The following is a 17257-nucleotide window of genomic DNA, read 5'->3' on the forward strand; positions in this document are numbered from 1 at the left end:
ACAGCAAGAGACATGCAAACATAAATGTCAGGGGTGTCCCAAAAGGAGAAGAGAAGGGAAAAGGGGCAGAAAGAATATTTGAGGAAATAATGGTGGAAAACTTCCCAACCCTATTGAAGGACATTGATATCCATGTCCAAGAAGCACAACATATTCCATCCAAATAAATCCAAATAGACCAATTCTGAGACACATACTAATCAGAATGCCAGAGACAAAGAGAGAATTCTGAGAGCAGCAAGAGAAAAGCAATGCATAACATATAAGGGATACCCAATAAAATTAAGTGCTGATTTCTCATCAGAAACCATGAAGGCAAGAAGGCAGTAGTATGATATATTTAAGATACTATAGGAGAAAAACTGCCAACCAAGGATTTTATACCCAGCAAGATTATCTTTTAAAAATGAGGGTGAGATTAAAATATTTACAGATAAACAGAAACAGAGAGTTTATAACAAAAAGACCAGCTTTGCAAGAAATACTAAAGGGAGTGTTAGTATTTCCTGAAAAGAAAAGACAGGAGAGAGAGGCCTGGAAGAGAGCCTAGAAAGGACAACTGTATCAGCAACGGTAACTAAAAGTGTCAAATATAAAATGACAGACAAAATGCAAAGATCAAAATGGATGAAATAAGAACTGTCTCTACAGAAATAACATTGAATGTTAATGGATTAAACTCCCCAATCAAAAGACACACACTGGCAGAATGGATAAGAAAATATAAGCCATCTATATGTTGTCTGCAAGAGATTCACCTTAGACCCAAGGATACCAATAAATTGAAAGTTTGGAAAAAGATATACCACAAGTGCAGTAAACAACAAAAAAAGCTGAGGTAGTTATACTTACATCAGATGATATAGACTTTAAAAGCAAAACTGTTGGGAAGCAGACTTGGCCCAGTGGTTAGGGCATCCGTCTTCCACATGGGAGGTCCATGGTTCAAACCCCAGGCCTCTTTGACCTGCGTGGAGCTGGCCCATGTGCAGTGCTGATGCGCACAAGGAGTGCTGTGCCATGCAGGGGTGTCCCCTGCATAGGGGATCCCCATGCGCAAGGAGTGTGCCCCATAAGGAGAGCTGCCCAGCATGAAAGAAAGTGCAGCCTGCCCAAGAATGGCGCTGCACACACAGAGAGCTGACACAACAAGATGACGCAACAAAAAGAGAAACAGAATCCCATGCCGCTGACAACAACAGAAGCGGACAAAGAAGAAGACGCAGCAAATAGACACAGAGAACAGACAACTGGGGCAGGGTCGGGGAGGGAAGAGAAATAAATAAATAAAAGCAAAACTGTTATTAGAGACAAGGAAGGACATTACATATTAATAAAAGGGATGATTCACCAGGAAAAAATAACAATCAGAAATACATATGCACCTAACCAGGATGCCCCAAGATACATGAGGCAAACACAAACAAAACTGAAGGGAGAAGTAGACATCTCTACAATAATAGTTGGAGACTTCAGTACACCACTCTCAGCACTGGATAGAACATCTGGGCAGAAGGTCAATAAAGAAACAGAGAGCTTGAATGATATGATAAATGGACTAAATCTAATAGACATATGCAGAACATTGCACCCCAAAACAGCAGGATATACATTTTTTTCAAGTGCTCTGGATCTTTCTCCAGGATAGACCATATGTTGGGACACAAAGCAGATCTCAATAAATTCAAGAAAATTGAAATTATACAAAGCACTTTCTCTGATCATAATGGAAATCAACAAGTGGCAAATAAAGGGAAAATTCACATATATATGGAGATTAAAACAACACACTCTTAAATAATCAGTGGGTCAAGGAAGAAATTTCAAGAGAAATCAATAAAAATCTCAAGATGAATGACAATGAGAATACAACATATCAGAACCTATGGGATGCTGTGAAGGCATTGTTGAGAGGAAAATTTATAGCCCTCAATGCTTACATTAAAAAAGAAGAAAGAGCTAAAATCAATGACCTAACTACACAGCTGGAAAAACTAGAAACAGAACAGCAAGCTAATCCTACAGCAAGTAGAAGGAATGAAATAACAAAGATCAGAGCAGAAATAAATGAAATCAAGAACGAAAAAAAAAAAACAATAGAGAAAATTAATAAAACCAAAATTTGGTTCTTCTAAGATTAACAAAATTGACTAACCATTAGCTGGACTGACTAAGAAAAAGAGAAGATGCAAATAAATGAAATAAAAAATGAAAAGGGGAACCTTACTACTGACCCCACAGAAATAAGGGAGATCATAAGAGGATGCTATGAACAACTTTATACTAAAAAACTAGACAATGTAGATGAAATGGAAAAATTCCTAGGAATGTATAAAACAGCCTATACTGACACTAGAAGAAATAAAAGACCTCAACAAATCAATCACAAGTAAAGAGATTGAAACTGTCATCAAACAGCTACCCAAAATGAAAAACCCAGGACCAGATGGTTTCACAGGTGAGTTCTACCAAGCATTCAAAGAAGATTTAATACCAGTCTTACTCAAGCTCTTCCAAAAAGTTGAACAAGAAGGAACGCTACCAAACACATTCTATGAAGCCAATATCACCCTAATACCAAAGCCAGAAAAAAAGAAAATTACAGACCCATTTCTCTAATGAATACAGATGCAAAATTCCTCAATAAAATACTTGCTAATTGAATCCAACAACACATAAAAAGAATTAATCATGATCAGGCATGCAAGGCTGGTTCAACACAAGAAAATCAATGAGCATAATACACCACATTAGGGAAGCAAACTTGGCCCAATGGATAGGACATCTGCCTACCACATGGGAGGTCCGCTGTTCAAAACCCAAGCCTCCTTGACCCATGTGGAGCTGGCCCATGTGCAGTGCTGACGTGTGCAGGGAGTGCTGAGCTATGCAGGGGTGTCCCCCTGCATAGGGGAGCCTCATGTGTAAGGAGTGTGCCCCATAAGGAGAGCTGCCCAGCGTGAAAGAAAGTGCAGCCTGCCCAAGAATGGTGCCGCACACACGGAGAGCTGACACGACAAGATGACGCAACAAAAAGAAACACAGATTTCCGGTGCCTCTGATAAGGATAGAAGTGGTCACAGAACACGCAGCAAATGGACACAGAGAGCAGACAACTGGGGGGAGGGGGGGAGCCGGGAGGGGAGAGAAATAAATAAAAAAGTAAATCTTAAAAAAAAAATACACCACATTAATAAATCAAAGAAGAAAAATCACATGATCTTATCAATTCATGCAGAAAAGGCATTTGACAAAATACAGCATCCTTTCTTGGTAAAAATGCTACAAAAAATAAGAATTGAAGAAAATTTTCTCAACATGATAAAGGCCATATATGAAAAACCCACAGCTAACATTGTATTCAATGGTGAAAACTAAAAGCTTTCCCATTGAGATCGGGGACAGGACAAGGATGCCCACTGTCACCACTGTTTTTCAATATAGTCCTAGAGGTTCTAGCTAGAGGAATAAGGCAAGAAAAAGAAATAAAAGGCATCCAAATTGGAAAGAAAGAATTAAAACTTTCACTATTCGCAGATGATATGATTGTATATCTAGAAAATCCCGAAAAATCTACAACAAAGCTGCTAGAACTAATAAATGATTTCAGTAGAGTGTGAGGATACAAGATTAATACAAAAAATCAGTGGTGTTTCTATACACGAATAATGCACAATATGAGGAGGTATCAGGAAAAAAATTCCATTTACAATAGCAACTAAAAGAATCAAATATTTAGGAATAAACATAACCAAAGATGCAAAGCACTTATGTTCAGAAAACTATAATACATTGCTAAAAGAAATTTTAAAAGACCTAAATAATTGGAAGAACATTCCATGCTCATCGATTGGACGACTAAATATCATTAAGATGTCAATTCTACCCAAATTGATATACAGATTCAATGCAACCCCAATAAAAATTCCACAAGCAGTTTTTAAACAAATGGAAAACACAATTATCAAATTTATCTGGAAGGGTAAGAGGCCCTGAATAGCCAGAAACATCTTAAAAAGTAAAAGTGAAGTTGGAGGACTCTCGCTTCCAGACTAAATCATATTACCTAGCTACAGTGATAAAAACAGTATTGTATTGGCATAAAGATAGACACATAGACCAATGTAACTGAACTGACAGTTCAGAAACAGACCCTCACATCTACAGCCAAGTGATATTTTACAAGTCCGTCAAGCCCTCCCAGTTGGGGCAGAACAGTTTATTCAACAAATGGTGTTGGGAAAATTGGATATCCATAGCCAAAAGAGAAAGAAGACCCCTACCTCACACCTTATACAAAAATTAACTCAAAATGGATCAAAGACCTAAATATAAAAGGAAGTACAATAAAATTCCTAGAAGAAAATGTAGAGAAACATCTTCAAGACCTGGTGATAGGTGATGGATTCTTAAACCTGACACCAAAAGCACGAGCAACAAAAGAAAGCATGCATAAATGGGACCTCCTCAAACTTAAACATTTCTGTGATTCAAAGTGCTTCATCAGGAATGTGAAAAGGCAGCCCAGTCAATGAGGGAAACTATTCGGAAACCACTTATTCAATAAGGGTTTGATTTCCATTCTATATAAAGAGATCATACAACTCAACAATAAAAGAGTAAGCAATCCAATATTTAAAAATGGGCAAAAGATTTAAATAGACGTTTCTCCAAAGAGGAAATACAAATGGCTAAAAAGCACATGAAAAAATGTTCCATATCACTAGCTGTTAGGGAAATGCAAATTAAAACAACAATGAGATATTATGTAACACCACATAGAATGGCCATTATTAAAAAAACAGACAACAATAATCCTGGAGAGGATGTGGAGAAATAAGGAACACTCCTTCACTGTTGGTAGGATTGTAAAACGGTGCAGCCTCTGTGGAAGACAGTTTGGTGGTTCCTCAGGAAGCTAAATATAGAACTGCCATATGATCCAGCAATTCCTCTAGGAATATATCCAGAAGAACTAAAAACTATGACACGAACAGACATCTGCACACCAATGTTCATAGCAGCATTGTTCACAATTGCCAAAAGATGGAAACAACCCAAGTGTCCATCCACCAATGAATGTATAAACAAAATGTGGTGTATATGTACTATGGAATATTATCCTGCAATAAGAAGAAATGAAACTGGGACATATGTGATAACATGGATTAGTCTTGAAGACATTATACTAAGCAAAGTAAGCCAGACACAAATATAGCATGGTCTCACTAATATGAACTACATACATATAATAAACACATAGAATTAAAATCTCGAGTATAGGTTATAAGGATAGAAGAGGAAGGTTGAGTAGAGCTACAGGTGTTTAATGTATATAGAAGTTTTAATTAAGTTAACTGTAAAAGTGTGGAGATGGATAGAGTTGATAGTAACACATTATAGTGAGTAGCAACTGGTTTATAAATGGAATTGTGATTGAAAAAGGTAGTCTGGGGAAATAAATGTCAATAGAAAGAAAGCTAAAGAATAATTTAGGGACTGGATAACACAGTGAACCCAGAGGTGGTTGAGAATTGTGGTTAGGGGTACAAAAGCAAGAGAGTCCTCCTGTGTGCTAGAGCAGATGTACATCACTATTGCAAGGTAAAGGGAATATGGAGAAACATGGGAGAAACTACAACTGGTGTGTCCTATAGACTGTGGTTAACAGCAATACTATAATATTCTTGCATCAATGCCAAGCTGTACTGTGTTGATAATGGAGGTGTATGGAAAAAGTGGGCCAAATGTATGCTATAGACCATGATTGGTGGTAATAGTCTGATGATATATTCTCATAATCTGTAACAAATATTCCACCAGGATGTGGAGTTGTATGGGAAATCTACACATCTGTATGATGGTTTTGTGTTCACAATATCTGTAACAAAAATATATTTGAAAAAAAAATAGTATAGGTTGGGGGGAAAATACACCAAATGTAAGATAAGGAATATAGTTGGTAGTAAGATTTTGATGATGCTCTTGCAGAGTTTGTAACAAATGTTTCACACCAATGCAAAGAGTTGGTGGAGGGGTGATGAATGAGACCCCTGTGTGATGTTATGTATGTTTATTTTGTAAGTTCACAGTCTTTACTATAAACTTATTGTTTGTGTGTTTGTGTATGAATGATATACTCCAATAAAAATTAAATAAAAATAAAATTTTAAATTTTAAAAAGTTGAAACAAGAAGTGAGATCTCCATTCTTGCACAAATTTGCAGTAGATATATTTTCCAGGTTCAATGTAATGACATGGTAAAAGGCAAATATCATGAGAAGACTGCAATAGAATTCTATAAATGCCTTCTATGTGATGAATATGCTCAGTAAAAATTATCAGCTCTTATTCGGGAGGTACAGTGTTTCTTTTTGGGGTGATAGAAATATTGTGGAATTAAATGTGGTGATGGTTTCACACATTGTTACTATACTAAAAACTGTACAGTTTAAAATGTTAAACTTCATGTTATATAAATTTATCTCAATTTAAAAATTATAAGCTCGTGTATCACTAGTATTTGGCAGAACCTATCCATGTGACAGATATTTTCAAAGAGAAATACAGGGAAGCGGACTTGGCCTAGTGGTTAGGGTGGCTGTCTACCACACGGGAGGTCCACGGTTCAAACCCCAGGCCTCCTTGACCCGTGTGGAGCTGGCCCACACGCAGTGCTGATGTGCTCAAGGAGTGCTGTGCCACGCAGGGGTGTCCCCCGCGTAGGGGAGCTCCACGCACAAGGAGTACGCCCCATAAGAAGAGCTGCCCAGCACGAAAGAAAGTGCAGCCTGCCCAAGAATGGCGCCGCACACACGGAGAGCTGACACAGCAAGATGACGCAACAAAAAGAAACACAGGTTCCCGTGCGGCTGACAACAACAGAAGCGGACAAAGAAGAAGACCCAGCAAATAGACACAGAGAACAGACAACCGGGGCAGGGGGGAAGGGGAGAGAAATAAATAAATAAAATAAATCTTTAAAAAAAAGAGAGAAATACATAAAATTTCATTGCAGATGTGCATTCAGATGGGCATTTGTAAACAATTTTGACAAAAGCAAACACTAACTTTGAACCCCAATTAAGAGAAATGTTACTATTTTTAAAAAGAATTTCCTTCTTCTCTTTATAGATATACCTATTTTACAAAAAGTTGTACTCAGTTATTGTTGTTATAATATTTTGAATTTTGTGAATAAAAACTTTTGTGGAAATTCATTTTCTCTCTCATCACATAAGTGCATAATATCTTTGTTTGTGCCTCTTGGTCTGCGAAGCCTAAAATATTTACTATCTGGTCCTTTGCAGAAAAAGTTTATTACCCCCTCCTCTAGTAAAATATACTAATGATATTTCCTACAAGGAGAGATTTTATCTAGCAAATACTCTTAGCAGTATATCCCTGGCATAAGACTACTGGTAGTGAACGTATATAGAATCTATGGATTTATAACTCCCTAAAGAATGTCACACAAGCTATAGAACTCTGAGGTACATAATGGAAAAGTGGCTTAACTTAAATGCTCCTCCCTGTGTGAGGTGACCCTCAAAGGTCATTTAGAAATTTTGCCTATTATTCTGAATCTCAGATGCACGTATGATATGAGAAGGAAAGCCGTAGGCAGCCAGTAGGATGCCCTACACCTCTTCTTACTTAATCCTACACAGAATGATGTTAGGGATGGTCTTGGCAAAATTGCTTTTTGTGACTCTTCTTTGAAAACTTATGTTAGGCTAAGTATAGAATAGCGCTTGAGCTAACACAAAAGACTGGACTGACTGTCAAATCAACTCACATAAATCAGAGGTCTTACCCATATCAGGCTTTACTAATAATTTCAAAGATCATGCTATCAAGAGACAGGTAATTTTGGCAAGACCACTTCCACTGTTTTTTTATGCTTGATGTAGAGAGAATGAATTCCTCGTAAAAGAGGCAAAAGAATCATATTTCCTAAAATAATTACTCAGTGTAACTTGGTAAATAACATATTTTACCTTCTCACTAAAAGTCCACAATTTTTGAAATCCCTTTTAAGCCCAGTTCTGGTATTCCATAGCTAAAGTTTTAGTATTTATAATTAAGTATTATAAATAAATATTTTCCAAGAAAATAGACCAATATATGCAAGTAGTAAGGATGCTAAGACCTAGTGTACTGCATCATTCGTGTGTAGCAAAAGTTAAATTTGATTATTTCAATTCTCTTTTACATAAGAAGAAACATCTACTTTATTTGGTTTTGAAAAATGATTATCCTTCACAATTTTTATGATTTTCCTCCCATTCTTTATGGTATAATTCCTTAAGTTACACCAAAGAAAATTCTTTCATCTCAAGACTTCAGAGTTTCCAGTTAAAAACAAACAAACAAACAAGAACAACTCTAAAAAACTCTTATTGTCTGATTGATCTCCCCGGGACATTTTGGTCCTGGAAAGATTTGTTATTATGAGTGTCTTTTTCTTAAAGATGTGTAACTTCAATTCTCTGAGATACTGTTTGCATACATTTATAATGTTCTACTTTGTATTTTAGACTCTCACAACTGATTGACAAGAAAAAAGTTGTAAAGATGGCAAAATTTTACACTTTGATTTTATAAGTGACAATTCATTGCAAATTAGATCATGGATGCAATGAAAATCCCCAGGATGCTGGTGAAATTGAAAGACCTTAGAACCAAATGAAAAGATGTATAAAATTGGTCAGTGGGGGAGAGAAAGATAGAGAAGCCGTTAATAAAAAGAATTAACATGAGTGGCAAATGCCATTATGAAACATACAGTTTTAAATATGTATCCTTTTTTTTGTTTTTGTTTTTAAGGAAAAACATTAAATTTTGGGCTACGTGCAGAATAGATCATCTACATGGGGATTCCCTCCTCCCACAATTTCAGAAGACCCTTCATAACTAATTGAGAAAATGCAGAAGCTCTTCCAAACAGATGAAATTACCAATATCCAAGCTCTTAGAAAAGGAAAGAGGAAAAGGACAGAAACAATGGAATCAGAGAATGCAAATAGTGACAAGGATAAAGGACAGGTTGGTTTTCTGTTGCCTTGATATAATTTCATTATCTAGCTCCACAATAATCCATAATTCCTTTAGCAATTTATTAGAACTTTTCCCCCTTCTATTAATTTCTTCTTTTTAATTCTATATTCCATCGAGGGAATGTAATTTCGTGTTCCCTTTTCAATTTTTTAAATTACCTTATACTTGGTGTATTTTCCCCCAAACAACCCTATTATTTTTTTAAATGTTTTTATTGCAGAAGTTGTGACTTACAAAACAATCATGTACATGTGTAGAATTCCCATATAACACCCCTTCACCAACACAACACACCATGGTGGAACATTTGTTACAGATTATGAGGTAATATCATCAGACTATTACCAGTAACCATGGTCCATAGCATATATTTGGCATGTTTTTTCCATACTTCCACCCCATAGTCAACACAGTACATCTTTGGTATTGATGCAAGAATATTACAGTATTGCTTGTTAACCATAATCCATTGGTCACACTAGTTGTTTTATTCCCATGCTTCTCCACATTCCCACAACCCTACAATAATAATGTACATCTGCTCTACCTCATAGAAGGACACTCTTGCATCTGTACCATCAACCACAATTCTCATCCACCTCTGCTTTTACTGTGTTATTCAGTCCCTAGATTATCTTCTAGCTTTCTTTCAATTGATATTTACATGCCTAGACTACCCTTTCAAGCCACATTCCAATTTATAAACTAGGTACTACTCATTATAATGTGTTACCATCTACTCTACCCATTTCCACACTTTTACAATCAAGTTAATTAAAACTTCTACATACATTAAGCATCAGTAATCCTTTTTTAATGTTAAATGAGTTGAGTTAGAAACATACTCAACAGACAGTTTACCTGCATCTATTTAGATATGGTCCAAAAGACTAATGTTCAAACTTATTTTTATATTCTGGGAAATGAAAGATCAGCAAGATATCAGGAAATGTTTTCCTTCTCAAAAAAAAAATTGGAGAAATTGGAATATCTATTCCTTAAGATTTACTGTTTGCTTTTCTTTATATCAAAATTTTCTCTTCTACTCTAAACTTTATTTTTAAAAAACATTAACTCCAGGTATCTGATGACTCCTGTAACAACCTATCACAAACTTTGTGGCTTAAAATAACACAGATTTATTCTCTTATAGTTCTGGAAGTCAGAAGTCCTACACAGGTCTTACTGGGCTAACGTCAAGGTCTCAGCAGGGCTGGTTCCTCCTGCATGTTCCTGGGGAGACCCCGTTTCCTTCCCTTTTCTGGCTTCTGGAGGTGCCTTTATTCCTTGGCTTGTGGCCCCTTGCTTCATCTTCAAAGGGCATTATTCCTTTCTTTGCTTTAGTCATCACATGGCCTTCTCTGACTCTGACTCCTTCTGCATCCCTATTATCAGTTTGTGATTACATTGGCCCCCCCTAGATAATCCAGGATAATCTCTCCAAGTCAGGGTCCTTAACTGAATCACATCTACAAAGTCCTTTTTTCCATGTAAGGTAACATTTACAGCCTCCAAGGTTTTGGCCATGGATGCCTTTGGGGATTCATTCTTCAGACTAGTGCACAGGCTTCTAGGTTTAGATCTTCACACATTCCACTCTCCTCCACTGGGTCAGGTTTAGATCTTTACATATATAGGCGAGCTTGGACAGTTTGAGAAAACTATTTTCTGTCTCAACATAGCAGGTTTTACAACTCAAAAGCCTGCGTTTTCAGACTATTGCCTTGCTATTGACTTTTAAAATATTTTTAATTCTCAAAGGTAATCATGAAAACTGTTCTAATTGTTTCTGCACTGTCCCTCACCAATGGAGAAACCTTAAAATTGGCTCCCTAAAAAAAGTTTTGGGAATTTATTACCCAGATAGAAAAATACTGTGTATTTCAACAATATTATCCCACCATAACAGTAATGATTATCATGTCTACTATGTTCAATGCAATATGCTAGATATTCTCTATATATTGTCTCATGTCATCTTTTATTTCTTTATTTTAAAAAGTACAATCAACTCTATTAAAGCTGCTCTATTCTAAGATGTAAAATATGACAATAACTTATATCCACCTATGTCTTCCTTCTCTACCTCACCCCCTGCCTGCCTCACTCCAGAGGTAATCACTGTACTCAATTTTGTATGGAATTTCCTTGCTTTGTTTTTAGTTTCACCAAATATATATCTATACTGATGTTTATGTTATATAGTCTCATTATATATAAGAATATATTATGTATTTTCTATCATTTGATTTGATTTGTACTTAAGCTTTAGGAAAAATATATTGTACTATATATTTTCTTCTGGAACTTGCTATTAGCACTCAACATTTTACTAAGACTCATTTATTATACTTATAAAGCATTCACTGTCATTGCTGTGTAATATTCCATTACATGACCCTAACACAATTTTACCCTCTATCCCATTAATAGACATTTGTATCTTTCTATTATAGTTTTCGTTATTATGAGCAATGTTGCTATATACAGTCTTGGATATGTTTCCTTGTACACATGTGCTAAGTTTCTCTTAGTTATAGATGTAGGAGTGAAACTAAGATCAGAGGGTAAGTGAATGTATAATTTTAAAAGATAAGGTGAATATGTCTTACAAAATATTTGTACCAATTTACATTCTCACCAGCAATATATAGAAAATTCTGTTATTCTACAGCCACTGTACACTTGGTTTCATCAAAATTAATTTTTGCCAAAAAATTATTATCTTGTTGTGCTCTTGATCTCCTTTTTCTTGATTGTTAATAAGTTGATTAACATCTCTTTGTATGCTTATTAGCCATACGTCTTCCCTGTTTGGTAAAATGCTTGTTCTTGTCATTTCCCCATTTTTCCACTAATATGCTGGGTATTTCTTATTGATTTACAGGAATATATATGACATATATATATAATATATATGTGTATGTCACCCATAATGCAAATATCTTCCACCAGTTTGTAGCTTGTCTTTTCACTTTATTTAAAGTCTTTTTTAAAAAATTTCAAGTGTCTTAATTTAAAATGAACAAAAGTTCTTAATTTTAATGTAGTTGAATTTATCAGTCTTTTTTTATTATGTCCACTGAATTTATGTCTTGTTTAAGAACTCCTTTCCTGCCCCAAATTCAAAAGATATTCACTTAACTTTTCTTCTCAGACTTTTAAGATTTTATGAAGTTTATATATATATGTAAAACCTCAGATGGATTAAAAATTTAATCTTAATTTATTTCTATATTTAATAAATTTAATTTTTATATGTTTCATACATATATGTGTGTATGGGTGCATTTATATAGAGAGGGATCCATTTTTTTTTTTAAACTCCCAATGGTCAACTATTTTTCCATCTTCATCTGTTGAATAGTCACTATTTTCCCAGGAAGCTGCCATGCAACCTCTGTCATATATCTACGATCCTCATGTGCATAGATTTATTTCTGGCCTTTTATTTTATTTCACTAGTCTTATTGTCTAGGCCTGTGCCAGTACTATATCATTTTAATTGCCCTAGACTTTTAACAGGCCTTTGTATCTGTAAGAAAAAAGACCCTGCTCCTTATAATCCTTCAGGATTGCCTTGAATATCTTGGCCTTTTGCGCTTCCATATATATTTTAGAATACATTTATCAAGTTCCAAAAAAGCCTATTTGGATTTTTATTGGAATTGTATTAAATCTATAGATCAATTTGGAGAGACAATATTTTTGAAATTAAGGCTTCTTGTCTCTGAATATGGGATCTTTCTCCTTTAATTTAGATCTTTTTCATTGTCTTTCAATTGAAGTTTTATGACTTTCTACATAAAGACCTTGCTCATCTTTTGTTATCTGTTCATGACGGGTGTTTTCAAAAGAGTGTTTAAACGTAAATACAAGAAAACTAAGGGAAATGATCAAATTAATTTTCTGGAGATCTGTTTTGAAAAAGTGTTTCTGGAAGTATAATATACAACAGAAGAGTGCACATATCAAAAGTGTACAGGGAAGCTGGTGTAGCTTAGTGGTTGAGTGCCTCTTCCCATTTTCAAGGTCCCAGGTTCAATCCCCAGTACCTCCCAATACATACATACATACATACATACATACATACATACATCACACATACGTAGCTTTAACAGCTTCAATGAAAATGCAAAAAAAAAAAAGTGTACAGCTTGATGGATTATTACAAACTGAACACACCCACATCAAGAAACAGAACATCACCAGCATCCTGGAAGCTCACCTCATGCCCCTCCCAGCTACAACCCCTATACTCCTCCCCACAGATAACAACACTTCCGACTTTTAAGAAATGGTGTCCTTTTGGACATTATGTTTATTAATTGCTTGTTGCTGGTTTATAGAAGCAACCAATTTTTTAAAAAAACAGCTTTATTGAAACATAATTCACATACCATGCAATTCACCCATTTAAAGTGCACAATTCAATGGTTTTAAGGTATATTCTTTAATATGTGCAATGATCACAATTTTAGAACATTTTCACCACCTAAAAAGGAAAGCGTATACACTTTTATCTATCATGCCTCCCAACCTCCACCCCAGCCATAAGAAATCATTAGTCTACTTCCTGTTTTGATATATATCCTGATTCTAGAGTCTAGAATCTAGATGTCGTATGAATTGAATAATAAAGTACATGGGCTTTTTTGAATGTTTTCAAGGTTCATTCAAGTCATAGTATGTATCAGGACTTAATTCCTTTCATGGATGAATAATATTGTATGGATATACCACATTTTGTTTATCCATTTGTCTGTTAATGGGTATTTGAGTTGTTTCCACCTTTTGGCTATTATTAATAATGCTGCGATGAACACTCATGTACAAGTATTTGTGTAAACATATGTTTTCAATTCTCTTGAGTAATGGAGTGAAATTGCTGTATCATATGATAACTCAGTGTGTAATGGTTTGAGGAAATGCTGTTTTGCAAAGTCCTGCAACATTTTATATTCCCACTAGCAGTGTATGAAGATTCCAATTTCTGAACATCTTCACCAATCACATCGGATTTTTTATGCTAGTCATTCTTGCAGGTGTGAAGTGCTTATCTCCTTGTGGTTTTGATTTGCATATTCTTGATGACCATGATATCAATCATTTCCTCATATGCTTATTGACCACTTTTTTATCTTTTTGCAGAAACATTTATTCAGATCCTTTGCCCATTTTCTAGTTGGGCTATTTGTCTTTTTATTATTGAGTTGTACGTTTTCTTTATGTATTATAGATTCAGGTCCCTTATCACATATATGGTTTGCAAAGATTTTCTGTCATTCTATGAGTTGTTTTCTCACTTTTTTTTTTAAGATTTATTTATTTATTTACTTCTCTCCCTTTCCCCTCCCCAGTTGCCTGCTCTCTGTGTCCACTCTCTGTGCGCTCCTCTGTGACCGCTTCTATCCTTATCAGCAGCACTGGGAATCTGTGTTTCTTTTTTGTTTCGGTCATCTTGCTGTGTCAGCTCTCCATGTGTGAGACGCCATTCTTGGGCAGGCTGCACTTTCTTTTGCGCTGGGCGGCTCTTCTTACAGGGCACACTCCTTGAGCATGGGGCTCCCCTGTGTGGGTGGGGGCACCCCTGCGTGGCATGGCACTCCTTGCGTGCATCAGCACTGAGCATGGGCCAGCTCCACACGGGTCAAGGAGGCCCGGGGTTTGAACCACGGAACTCCCATGTGGTAGGTGGGCGCCCTATCCATTGGACCAAGTCCGCTTCCCAATTTTCTCTTTCTTTTTTTTTTTAAAGATTTATTTATTTTATTTAATTCCCTCCTCCCCCGGTTGTCTGTTCTCTGTGTCTGTTTGCTGCGCCTTGTTTCTTTGTCCGCTTCTGTTGTCGTCAGCGGCACGGGAAGTGTGGGCAGCGCCATTCCTGGGCAGGCTGCACTTTCTTTCGCGCTGGGCGGCTCTCCTTACCGGGTGCACTCCTTGCGCGTGGGGCTCCCCTACGCGGGGGACACCCCTGCGTGGTGCGGCACTCCCTGCGCGCATCAGCACTGCGCATGGGCCAGCTCCACATGGGTCAAGGAGGCCCGGAGTTTGAACCGCGGACCTCCCATGTGGTAGACGGATGCCCTAACCACTGGGCCAAGTCCATTTCCCCAATTTTCTCTTTCTTGATGATGTCCTTTGAAGTCATTATATTGCTGAAGTCCAATTTGTTTATTTTTCCTTTTGTTGCTCATACTTTTGGTGCAATATTTAAGAATAAATTTTTTTTGCAAAATCTAAGGTCATGAAGATTTACTCATGTGTTTTCTTCTAAGAAAATTCTTATAAGAATTTTGTGGTTTCAGCTCTTATATATGGGTCATTGATCCACTTTGAGTGATTTTTTATGAACTGACATAAGGAAAGGGTCCTATTTCATTCTTTTGCATGTGGTTATCCAGTTATCCCAGTGCTGTTTGTTGAAGACTATTCTTTTCCATTGAATGGTCTTGGCACCCTTGTCAAAAATCAGTTTACCATAAATGTTTATGTTTATTTCTGGACTCTCAGTTCAATTCCATTAATTGATATGTCTCTACAGTGCCAGTATCACATTGTCTGAATTACCACTGCTTTATAATAAGTTTTGAAATAGGGAAGTGTGAATTCTCCTACCTTGTTCTTTTTCAAGATCATTTGTCTTTTCTCGGTCTCTTGCAATTCCATATGAATTTTAGTATCAGTTGTCAGTTCCTACAAAGAAGTCATCTGGGATTCTGATAGGGACTATGTTGAATCTGTTAATCAGTTCGGGGAGTATTGCTATCTTAATGTTTACTCTTTCAGCCCACCTACATGGGATATTTTCTCATTTATTTAGACCTGATTTGGTTAAATATTTTCCTAATTATTTTATCAGTGTTGGTGATATTATGGATGGAATTGTTTTCTTAATTTCATTTTAGGATTTTTCATTGCCAGTATTTAGTAATACAAATTATTTTTTCATTTATCTTGTGTTCTGTAAACTTGCTGAACTAATTTATTCAGTCTAGTAGTTTTGTAGTGGATTCCTTAGGATTTTCTATATACAAGATCATGTCATTTGAGAATAAACAATTTGGATGCCTTTTACTTCTTTTACTTACCTAATTGCCCTGACTAGAACCTCCAGTATAATATTGAATAGAAGTGGCACAAGTAGATATCCTTGTCTTGTTCTTTATCTTAGGGGGAAAGCATCCAGTCATTCACCATTAAGTTTCATTTTAGCTGTGAGCTTTTCATAAATGCTTTTTCTTATTTTCTATATGTCTAATTTGATGTTTTTTAATTGTCTTTTTTTTTTTAAGATACATAGATCACAAAAAAATGTTACATTAAAAAATATAAGATGGGAAGTGAACTTGGCCCAATGGATAGGGTGTCCACCTACCACTGGGAGGTCCGCAGTTCAAACCCGGGGCCTCCTTGACCTGTGTGAAGCTGGCCCATGTGCAGCGCTGATGTGCGCAAGGAGTGCTGTGCCACACAGGGGTGTCCCCCACATAAGGGAGCTCCATGCGCAAGGAGTGCACCCCATAAGGAGAGTCGCCCAGCATGAAAAAAAGTACAGCCTGCCCAAGAATGGCACCATACACATGGAGAGCTGACACAAGATAACGCAACAAAAAGAAACACAGATTCCCAGTGCTGCTGATAAGATAGAAGCGGTCACAGATGAACACAAAGCAAATGAACACACAGAGCAGACAACTGTGGGGGAGAGAGAGGGTGGGGAAGGGGAGAGAAATAAATAAATAAGTAAATCTTTAAAAAAAAAATAAGCAGTTCCCATATACGTCCCCACCCCCCACCCCCACTCCTCCCACATCAACAACCTCTTTCACCATTGTGGCATATTCATTGCATTTGGTGAATACATTTTGGAGCTCTGCTGCACCACGTGGATTGTAGTTTACATTGTAATTTACACTCTCCCCCAGTACATTCAGTGGGTTATGGCAGAATATATAATGGACAGCATCTGGCCCTGCAGTATCATTTAGGACTCCAAATCTCAAAATGCCCCCATATTACATCTCTTCTTCCCTCTCCCTGCCTGCAGCAAATACCGCGGCCATTTTCCCCACATCATTGATATAATTTCTTCCATTGCTAGAGTCACAATTATTCTATAGTAGAATACCAGTAAGTCCACTCTAATCCATATTTTATTACTCCATCCTGTGGACCCTGGGATGGTGATCATTT

General features: G+C 36.5%; 1 protein-coding gene across 4 annotated transcripts in view; it reads left to right on the forward strand.

Annotated features, from left to right (window-relative positions):
* The window catches only part of BEND6 (BEN domain containing 6), a 110020-nt gene that overhangs the window by 45279 nt on the left and 47484 nt on the right, over positions 1-17257 (forward strand). For 3 of the 4 annotated variants that reach the window (XM_004465351.3, XM_004465352.4, XM_058306910.1), the window contains exon 2: positions 8831-9049. The exons of the other annotated variant lie outside the window; for it this stretch is intronic. In XM_004465351.3, coding sequence (XP_004465408.1) covers positions 8930-9049 — 120 coding nt within the window. In that variant the 5' untranslated portion in view covers positions 8831-8929. The remainder of the gene's footprint in view (positions 1-8830; positions 9050-17257) is intronic. 4 annotated transcript variants of the gene reach the window in all.

Source organism: Dasypus novemcinctus, chromosome 11 (assembly GCF_030445035.2).
Source record: "Dasypus novemcinctus isolate mDasNov1 chromosome 11, mDasNov1.1.hap2, whole genome shotgun sequence".
Lineage (NCBI taxonomy): Eukaryota > Metazoa > Chordata > Mammalia > Cingulata > Dasypodidae > Dasypus > Dasypus novemcinctus.